The sequence below is a fragment of the Trachinotus anak genome, unplaced genomic scaffold (assembly GCF_046630095.1).
Source record: "Trachinotus anak isolate AG129_WGS33_773 ecotype Australia unplaced genomic scaffold, CSIRO_AGI_Tana_v1 ptg000014l, whole genome shotgun sequence".
Taxonomy (NCBI): Eukaryota; Metazoa; Chordata; class Actinopteri; order Carangiformes; family Carangidae; genus Trachinotus; species Trachinotus anak.
The window spans coordinates 13,435,270-13,446,095 of NW_027273865.1; the positions used below are offsets into that span (position 1 = coordinate 13,435,270).

Genomic DNA, 10,826 nt, shown 5'->3' on the forward strand with positions numbered 1-10,826 from the left:
TGGATCGATGTCTGGAAGACTGTGCAGCACATGTGTGCAGCAGACCGGCTCCAGCATGCTAACTTTAAACATACTCACAAACATCAGCAGAATCATACATTCAAAGTATGCTTGACTAGAAAACACAGGCTCCAACTGAAAAATAAGCCATGAAATATTACATTTTTCATACTAGAGGCCTTAAAAACTTAAAAATAATCTAACTGGGTACATCCAACTTCTAGGCATATGAATTGATAAGAGATGGTTGCAGACAAATACAACCAGGAGGCCTGTTTCCATTTACTAGGATGCACCTGCCCTACCCACAGGCCCATCTGGCCAGTGTGAAGAGAGGAAGAGCCACAACTGTGAGCGTTTGAAAAATCACAGCCCCATCTCTTTGCGCGCACAATCACACCAATGTTGCTCACTCTGAACAGCTGCGACTTGCTACCTCCTCTCAGCCAACATTCTTCTCCTGATGTCCTCCACTGCCAAGACAGCGATCAGGCAAACGCCAACTGACTCATCTATTTTCTCAATCACACACAGACAAACAATCGTGGAGCTGATGCTTGTATATAGACTGCTCCTCTAGTTGCTGTTAATGTACAAGCATTCTTTCATATCAGCATTTTATACAACTGCCGTCTACATGAAGAATGTTCCCCTTTCAAAACAAAGTGTAGATTTTATCGAGCAGCTCAGTCAAGTCCAACCATGTGATTAGATTTAGAGACTACTAATCAGCTACAGGCCAAAAAGAGACATAAGACTAAACAATCTAATAGTGTTGGTTTGTATGGACAAATATAGCACTGCTGAGGGCGAGCATCGTGCATTCAGAGCCACACTTGTAGATTTGCAACATCTAGAATTGGATTTTAAACCTTCACTTCCAGCACAGTCAGCATGCTTAGCATTCAAAATAGAGAACACATCACACGGCTTAGTATGTTGCACCACTTCGAGCAGCTGGTGGTGGCACGCAGCCGAGGCCAGTGTGCACACAGTGGGGTCGGCCGGGATGCTAGAATGGGGGGGACAGCAGTTTGACATGGCCTTGGAGATGGAGTTTTTGTGGCCCATTCATAAACTGCCAACCCCCTAAGAGAGAGCAGGACACAGGGAGAGGAGGGGGGAATAGGTGAAAAGAGAAAACAAAGTGATTGGGGGGGGGGGGGGGGGGGGGTGACAAGAGGGGGATTCGGTAAGCAAACAAAACAGCTTCATTACCAAACCCACCCTTTACCACCATGTCGGCTCAGACTAGTCCTGCTGAGAGAGGAGTGGGTGATGTGGAGGAGGACAAAGAGAAGCTAAACACCATGAAGCTCGGAGTTCACAAACAACTTTTCAGACACGACCTCCTCCCACAAAATTCCAAATACACAGTGGTATGTGATGTGATGTGATGTGATGTGATGTGTCTGTGTGTGTGTGTCTGTGTGTGTGTGAACAATGGCCTTGTGGCTTCCTTCTGATTGAAGGTGGGTATATATTTAGTCAGGGGGTTTTAGCGGAAGTGTTTGACAGAGAGGGTGTTAAATTATTGAGCAGCCACTGTGAGCAAGGAAGGACAGCACAGTGAGGCTGAAGAAGACACTCTTATCTGGTACTACATGCTGTTGGAAAACACACATACAATCCTGCCACACAAACACACACCTATCAAACCAATGAGGTGCATGTTCTTAGCAATCTACTGAATGTTCTTATTTTTTACAGCGAGCTAAGGTTTCAACATGCTAAGACCCACAGAGGCAAAAAAAATATTATTACAGTCAGGGGATTTCTGAATGAGGCTCACATTTATTTTATGAAAGGGGATGACAGTGGGAAAAAAAGAGATTACAGATGTTTACTCCAGGGCTAAACATTTCGGTTGCTTGACAGGCAACAGCCTCATTCATCCATTTATTTGCTGTGTTTCGCTCTGTGACTCCGCTCCTCAGCCGCTCCCTGACAGCCCTCTCACTACAAGGAAAACAAACCTCACCACTGGGGACAAATTACCGAAAGGTCAGAAGACTTTTCGGCAGAGCCCTCAAGCTCCCTGGTCTCCTCTCTGCTGCACAAGTATTTTCCAACAGAACATGACCTCCTGTGCGCGCTCCACTTTCTGCTTCATGTAACATCAAGGAAGGGCTGAAATGCTGAGTGTCAGCTTTCGCCACAGTGACAGAGGTGGGTACAGGAGGATATCAGTCCTGATTTTTTTTTTTTTTTAACTGATTTTTGCCCTGTACACTGCAGAGTAAACTGTTGCTATGAGGAATTCAGTCCTATTCAAGGTCGCTTGTGCTGTTGATGCTTTTGTCTGGTGGTAAATGAACAGTCTTCCTGTTCACTGTACAATCATGCAGATCAAATTTGCCAGTCATAGATATTTCATAGTTTATAGAGGGGAGAGATCTGGCAAGTGAAATGAATGAATTACTTGATTAATACGAAAACTGTTTGGTCACTTGGAGGCAGCAGAAACAAACTGTAAACACACAGCACTGATATAATATCTCACATATTTTATTGATGAGGCAAACTTGTTGGCAAACACACATTCAGCAATTAAACAGCAGCATTAGCTTTCATCTGGAACCATGTTTCAGGCTACTTGCTGAATCCAAGTCCATTATTAACTCTCCTTTAAGCTCTGTGTTGGTCGACACCAACTCCTGAGGGAAAATGTTGCTCTTTAACTGCAACACAGCTCCACTATGTTCACCATCTAGTCACACAGTGTGTCTGTGCTGTTTAGGGACAGGTACTCAGGTGCTTTTTTGCTGAAAACAGAAACAGCAAGACAGCAAGACAAAGATCTCTCTAAGGCAGTCACAGTCACATGATTCACTGTCAATATAAAATTATTGATTATAACCATTAACAGTTTCAATATTCTCCTTCTTACTTTATTGATTTAATGCGATTTATACAAAAATTAGTACTTATTAAGTCAATTTTACAAACTTGCCGAGGGAAGTGTTTGAAAACATGATGCACAAAAGTATGACACCAGTGCCTGGTCCAAGTAGGCCTTTGGCATTTCAGTCTCACAATGAAGTTGTCTTTCCCTGGAAGACCAGATGACACCAATCTGCCCCTCTGGTCTCCATGTGGACCCAAAACGTCCAAGACGAAGATTCTCGTTCAGGCTTGCAGCACACACATATAAATATTCATACACTCAGGCACACATTGCCATTGTCGACCCCCCCCCACACTCACACCTTCTCCACTTGCTCTCTCTCTCTAATCCTGTAATGCCAACAGTGCAATTAGTCACATGCCAGCTCTTTCTTTCATCTCTCTACTGAGAGGGAGCTCAGGAGGAATTCAACCTGCTTAGTATCTAAACTACATAACCCACCTTCCTCTTCTGGAGTAATACACAAACATGCACGCAAACGCATTAAAATACCTTAGATTCAAACACACAAACCTTTCTGACTATAAAATGTCCTTCATTTTGAAAAGACGGTGAACTATGACGCACAACTGCTTCAATCACTCTCAAACGCCCTGTCTGCTTTGCAATTCAAGAAATGAATAATGAAGGTGAAAATGAAATGTCCATTCAGCCTGAATATGAAGGCAAAGGCAACATAAGGGCGAACTAAGAGCGGAATAAAGACAGAGAGGATCCCTCTAAAACCATCATCATCCCTGTGGTTTTAGCATTTTTTTGTTCTTTACTCTCCACTCTCCCATCACCTCCACAAGCCGCTCACAAACACCACACATCAAAACTACATGAAAGAGTGAGCTGTGACAACAACACAATAAAAACACAACCAAAAGGAAACAACTGAACAAAAACAAAAAAGGATAGCAAAATAAAAAACAGCCCGTGCACTCAAGGCCCTCTTAGCGAATGTCTTCTCTGTACTCTATAGTTACAGTAATTTTGCAGCGCCTGAGGCCACAGCCTGACAGTGAGGCAGGGGGGAGCAGGGTACGACAGGTTCTCTACATGTCAGTAAGGAACAAATGGCTCATGTTGCTGTTATATGGATGGAGAGCCCGGAGTTATCACTTTCATGCAGGTTATTCCCATGTGTCAGCTAAAAAAATCAATCTCCATTTAACAGATAAATCCCCTCACTGAGGCAACATCCAATATGACTGAGACTGCTGATGGATACGTTCACATTAAACACAGATTTTAAACTCTTTGAAATTTGAATTTGCGTTGGTGTGTGTGTGTGGTGCAGAGAGATAGAGAAAGAAAAAGAGTTTCCCAGATGTTATCTAGCACTGACTAATTATTTATCTGCTAGTAAAGTGATTGGTTCCAGTGACGTGGTAGAACAGCGACTCCGTCTTTCAGTGTCTTTCTTTCTTTCTGACCTCCAACCTGCTGGCTAAAGTTTGACATTTTGCGGGAAAACTGTTGTCAGTTGCTTTCTTGAAGACAGACAGATGAGACGCTTTATGTTTGTACAATATGTATGCAGCTAAAGCCAGGTTGAGATTAGCTTATGTTAGCATAAGGCCTGGAAGCAGGGGGAAATAGCAAGCTTCCCGTCTCTCTATAGTGAAGACAATACATATACTAATACAAAATGCAAATGCGAAATCACTTCCCAAAGTCTTGTTGCCACTGCAAGGTCGCCAGACAAAGGAGATACTGCACAGTAGTAAAATATAGTTTGTGAAGAAACAGTTACACCATGTACCTCTCTATAGAACCACTTCTTTTTTTTTTTTTTAACACTTCCGTTTTTGTAAGGATTGAACAATGCTGGTAGGTGGATTTTGTTATCTTTGGACAGAGCCAGGCTAGCTGTTTCCCCTTTATGCTAAGCTATGCTAATCACCTCTTGGCTCCAGCCCCAAAAACAATGCACTGGCATAAGGTTGATAATTCTCAGCAAGAATGCAAATAAGTATATTTCCGCAAATTTATAACATCTAAAATTTCAGTAGCCAATAGTCTGTCATTAAAGATCCATTAAGTGTGTTTTAATTAATTATATAGAGCTGAATGTCCACTAGTCACTATATCATTTTCATGGTTGTAATTGCTTTGCTGGTCGGTACTAAAGATGCAGTGATTACGCCTCTGGGTATTGCGATTACTACTTTTAAAAGCTCCATTTAGATCCTGTGCTCGTTCACAACACTTGTTACTTGCATTAACAGTGATGGCTAATTGTACTACAAGCAAGAGAGCAAATTATTTCTTAAGATAAAAAGGAAAAACGATGAAGCAATATTAAATTTCGGTCAGAGTTGGTCAGGTTCTTCAAGGGATAAAAGATAAATGTCCACTATGCTTATAATCAATTAATTATTTTGATCACTTTTTGAAAACAATAATGCAAAACATTACCTATTTCCAGCCTCTTATTTATTACAACATGCTGCTTTTCTGAGCTGCTTTTCTGAATGATGAAATTGCCTTATGTGATAATGAAATGAGTATCTTTGGGTTTTGGACCATTGGCCAGGAAAAAAACAAGCAGTTAGAAGATCTTGCCTTGGGTTACAGGAAATTACAACAGGCATTTTAATACTTTTCTTATATTTTATAGATAAAACACTTACTTGATTAACTGAGAAAATAATAGTCCGAATTTTTCGATAGCAAAATTATCTTTAGTTGCACTACTAATTGCATTTGGATCCACTACCTGTTCCCTTGAGGGTTGTGATGAATCACTGCTCTAATTAGCTGACGCACTCATACCTCAGTATTTTAAATTTCTGACCATTACAGGTTTTGCAATCAGTGCCCAAGACCTGTTGATGCTGATGCAAAACCTTGCATGCTAGAATGATGTTGACACAAGTCTGACATTGGTTAAATTAGTGTGTATGTGGTTTGGATGAGCAGAGTGTGTGTGTGTGTGTGGAGACAAATGGCAGTGACTGACACCTTACTAACTAGCCAGCTGAGGCAGCCAGTATTCCTGGTGTTGCCCTGGGCCCCACAGCATCCCTCTGCTTTATTCAATGCCCTCTGGCTTAACAAATACATAAATAAATAAAATAAAAATATAAATTCGCTAAACAGAGGAAGTTGTTTCTGAAGGCTGCTGTCTGGCAACCATTTCACAAACTTCAAAAGAGGGCGTGGGAATGAAAACAGACCAAACTGTTGCCCATGGACATGCAGTGATAAAACAGCCTCTCGCCTACATACGGGAAAATCTGAACCTTCTCTTCTCTTCTTCTTACTCTCACTATTGATGCTCTCCTACTCATTTGCTCCTTCTTCTGTCATATGCATAAACACATATCTCCTATTCACTATTTATTTCTCCAAGTCTCTTAACCATATGTGTGATAGCTGAAGCTGGCCTCACAGGTTAGGCCACCGGTCTCTGTAAAGGAACTCCACCGAGAGAAGAAAGCACGGGGGAAAAGGCCGCAAGGGAAAACAATCCAATGACCACTTTTGGTCAAAAGCTGCAGCAGTCAGCACCACAGCCTAAAATTTAATTTCCCCTAAAAGAACAGCTATCCTCTATGCCTTTGGCTACCTATTTTTAGCATGTTATCGTTCAGCCTCTATCAGACCACAGCAGTCAAACTCAGAATGAAGACAGTTGCTGTCAGGCCCAAAACAGCATGGAGCTCTGCAGCAACCACAACTGCCTGATCAAAAAGTGTGCAATATCTAATGTACAAGAAGAGAAGGAAGAAACTGGGTTACCCTGTCACTTACAGTTTGAATGCTTAGTTTCTATGTGGCTCTGTCACATCAATTCTATACTGTGAGCTGAGGTCATGGTCCCAAGAAACAATGCCATTGTTCAAGCACTCCATGACTTCACGATAAATCAGTGTTTTCATGCTCGTGTCTTACTGTGGCATCATCTCAAATGCTCTTTGTCCCTTTAACTGACAACTTTTTTTAAGGGTTTCATCGTGAGTTGCTTTGTAAAGCTGTTCCCTTGCTGCCCCTGAACGCAACGCCACGTTCATGCTCTCATGTTGAAGAAAGAAGGGAGGTTTCTAAACTGTCAACAAGCATCGACTGGGGGTGGACGGTGACCTGCAGATCAGTGATCAATGACCCACTTCAGTTATGCTCCACATATATTACTGAGCTCCTCTGGCGGTGTGTATGCCTCTGAATCACACAGATTTGAATTCATCCTCTTCCTTCCAGCTATAATCTTGTTAGACCATGAGGCCGATGCTGTCTGCATCCTAAAAATGTTGTTTTGTCCAAAGAACATGAGAGATGGATATTTTTGGCATGATTTAAGTTGTAAATAGACAAGCTGCAGTTTCCTTGCCATTTGGAAGAAAACCGTAAGTGTGGGTGAGTGTTCATGGCTGCAGCAAGAAATTATGGGCTCCTACGCACAGTAGGCCACTGTGGGCCTTTTCTCCACTTATCTATCAATTCTCAGTGACAAATACCCAAGGGTGGATTATCAGTTGCCTCCAGGGACTTACTGTGCCTCACCTGGTTTGTGCAAATTTTATTGAAAATTTACTAGGTAATATGCACCACTAAGGCTCAATATCAACTGACAAGATGAGGACCTTAAAGTAGGTCCTGCTTTATGAAGCCTGCATGGTCTTTAAGAGGGTTTTTAGAGCAAGATGTAGTGTGTACACCTTGGTCACTTCAGTTTCGTGCTTATACAACTCATATTCCCAAATGAATTTGTGTTCAATCAAATGACTATACAATAAATCTATAGGGCCAGGTAGTATCCCAGCAGAGAAAAAAAATCACACATATTTCAAACAGTGGGAGGAATGGACAGCTAATAGGAGCCCTGCAGGTGATTTTTGCCCCCTGGCAGGTATATCTGGCTCTGCCATGTCCACAACTTTATCACACTTCATGTAAATTTAACATAATATAATAAACCTGTTATCAGATACAACACTTTATCATTAGCTGACACAAATATTTGTCCTAAAAAAATAAAACTGTGACAGTTGATCAGAAGAATAGGTTACGCAGCTGGACTCTGGTCACTTCTGATGGGCATATAACATCATTTTCAACATTTAATAAAGCTAATTGCCAATTTAATTGTCTAGAAAACAAATTAATTGTTAGTTATCCCTTTATAAGAACACTTAAAACACATGTTCTCATCTTAACACTCATCTTAAAAATGCCCCTTCAAAAATCCGAGGACTGTTTTGGTCAAGACTGAAGAGTAAAAACTTGCCGTCAAACTTCAATTCCAGCTTGCTCCACTATGTCTCACTTATAGTTTTAATAAAAAAAATTGACAGCAGTTTTGATAGCAGACTTTAAACTAAACCAAACATAATAGATATGCCCACAAAATACTCTTCAAGATCACTTAAGGCATCCTACCCACACTTTAGGGCCCCCCACATTTTAAATTAGGGCCCCTGGACACCCACAGTCTTGTGTATGTTTTGGACAGAGTCAGAGAGTAATTTAGACTGTATGTGGGGAAAGACGCACAAAGGACACCTCGCATGTTATTTTCAGATTGCACTCACCTCTCCTCCGTGGCCATCAAAAATCCCAAATATAGACGGGTGGCTTTTATTGACTATGTCGGTGAGCACCTCGAACCTGTCCTCCATGTGGTCTCGCCGGCCTTGGATGGAGTACACGGCCACGTTGTTGCTCTTGAACTCCCAGGTCTTGGAGAACTCCGCGTCCAGGACGTCCAGCCCGCCGAACCGCTCATTCTGCATCATCTCCGCCACTTTCCCCTTGACCATCTTGACCGCATCCCGGCTGGACTTGACGATGGTCTTCACTTCGTCCGTGTGGAAGAAGTAACTCCACAGAGCCAGGCTGATACACAGCAGGAACAAGGTCTCCGGTCTGAGCAGAAAATAACGCATGATCCGACCTAACAGAGACAGCAGGGTCATTGTATCCTCTATCATTTATTTATTTACACGCAGGAAATCGCGGCAGGTTGTGTGTCGTTCGCCCCCGCCGCAGATTTCAGTCCATCGTCGTTGGTGTGAGCGGCTTGGCAGCGATGAAACGGGCACATTTAACCGAGACCTTCACGCCGGGAAACATTAAGATTATACTGACTTAACGGGTGACACTTCACTGGATGTTGAACCGGACCCACCGGACAGGAGGTAAGGTGTTAGCGGACAAACGGACACGCCGCCCCGCAGTGAGCCACCAACGGCTGTCCGCTGACCATCCGACAACACCGACACCCTCCCCCCCCCCCGGACAGAAAACGCAAGTAGCCCGTTTGGACTTCAAATTAAGCCAGCGTGTTGGCTGTAGTCGAGCTGTGGGCAGAGCCTCTTCCCGGTCAGCCCTGGCTGCTGTTCCCAGTCCTGAAAATAGCGGTCCGTGCCGGAGCCCTCACATTCCCAGCTGCCACACTGACTGCGACTCTCCGCCGCTGCCTCAAGAAACCTCGGTGCTGCCTTCAGGGGCAGCTCGTAATGTCCATCAAACGACTGCTTGTGTAGACTGCGGGCTCACATAACAACACGGGGTCATTTAAATATAGTAATGTAAAAAAAAAAAAAAAAAAAAAAAAAACCCAATACAGGTAAAAGCCCCCCAGGAAAAACACAAGTACATAAGTGTTATCAGCAAAACGTACTGAAAGCATCAAAGTAAAATCACTGGTCTTTCTGTTACTGGTATATTATTTCGTGACATTATTAGATCGTTGATAGATCAATCAACGATTTAATAATGATCAATGTTGATAGAGCTAGTTTTAACTACTTGATATATAGCTATTTAGTTCAGTGTGGTGGTTGGCCTACCTAAGCTGGTTCCTCCAAAGGATCAACTGTGGGATGGTGATAGCTGGTGAATGTAGTTTTAAAGAAAACATTAAAAAAGTTAATGAAATGCAACAACGAGAGAAATTTAGAGGGAAAATGTCTATTTGGTGGAACAACTCATAGAACACAAGCTTTTCACACAAATCATACACTGAGCAGCAGAAACAGGGTGACAGCGACATCAGTGTTAAATATTCCCACAGTGACGTGCGCTAGTTTTGACTTCATATATTCCCGATAGCACTTGAAGGCATCCATAAAACTGCCATACCACAGGTGCTCACAATGACCACAGGCTGCTTAATCATAAATGTTAAAACATAGCTGCCCAACTTTGATAATCTCATTACAACAATTGACAAAATCAGATGAATGATACCAAAATTCAGCGCTGGATTACCGACTGCACCTGCCCTTAGGTCGTAGACATAGAGGTCCCAAAAGCCCTTGGTGGCAATAGGTTTTTGATAATATTAAGTGGAATTTTGTTTAGATACAAACCTTAATATCATGATCTTGAGACCCTGCCTTTGAGAGGTTCCAAATCTGATTCTGTTTTCATGGTGCATATTCAAAAATTATTTGCCACAATTGCACACCTGGGATCATGTTATAATTCAGGGTTTATAAATCGCACGGAGTTACTCCTGCCATGATTTGAGGGCAAATAGATAAAATGTTGGTGTTTTTTTCATTATGAATGTTGATACTGACACCTGTGTATTTTGAATAGTAAAGGGTGATAACAGTTCAAACTCTGCAGACAGGTTTATATAACTGAATAAACACTTAACACAAACATAACTTCGTAATATACTTAATTCAAATAAATTCTAGACCGTTTTTACTGTAATATAATTATTAAAATTATATGTAATTGGGTCCAGGCGTTGAGTTGAAGGAAAACCAGGCTTTGTGCACACTGTATAAAATTCCACCTCATTTCTACTGTCCATGTTATTGCCTAATTCGATGCACGTTTCTCTAAAACATTTCCCTCACTCACTTTGCTGGCTCAGCTTGGACAATATAGTCTTAGATCGTCATATATTTTGCATGACCTATTCCTATTATGTTGGAGCAGAGCAGAATCTTATTTTCTTTTTCTCTAGTTT

At 42.0% G+C, this 10,826-nt stretch overlaps 1 protein-coding gene across 1 annotated transcript in view; it reads right to left on the minus strand.

Annotated features, from left to right (window-relative positions):
* Positions 1-9,296, minus strand: part of ppm1lb (protein phosphatase, Mg2+/Mn2+ dependent, 1Lb) — a 48,446-nt gene extending 39,150 nt beyond the window's left edge. Inside the window, exon 1 of the mRNA XM_071496015.1 lies at positions 8,431-9,296. Within this exon, the coding sequence (XP_071352116.1) occupies positions 8,431-8,829 (399 nt within the window). The 5' untranslated portion in view covers positions 8,830-9,296. The remainder of the gene's footprint in view (positions 1-8,430) is intronic.
* Positions 9,297-10,826: the final 1,530 nt, after the last annotated feature.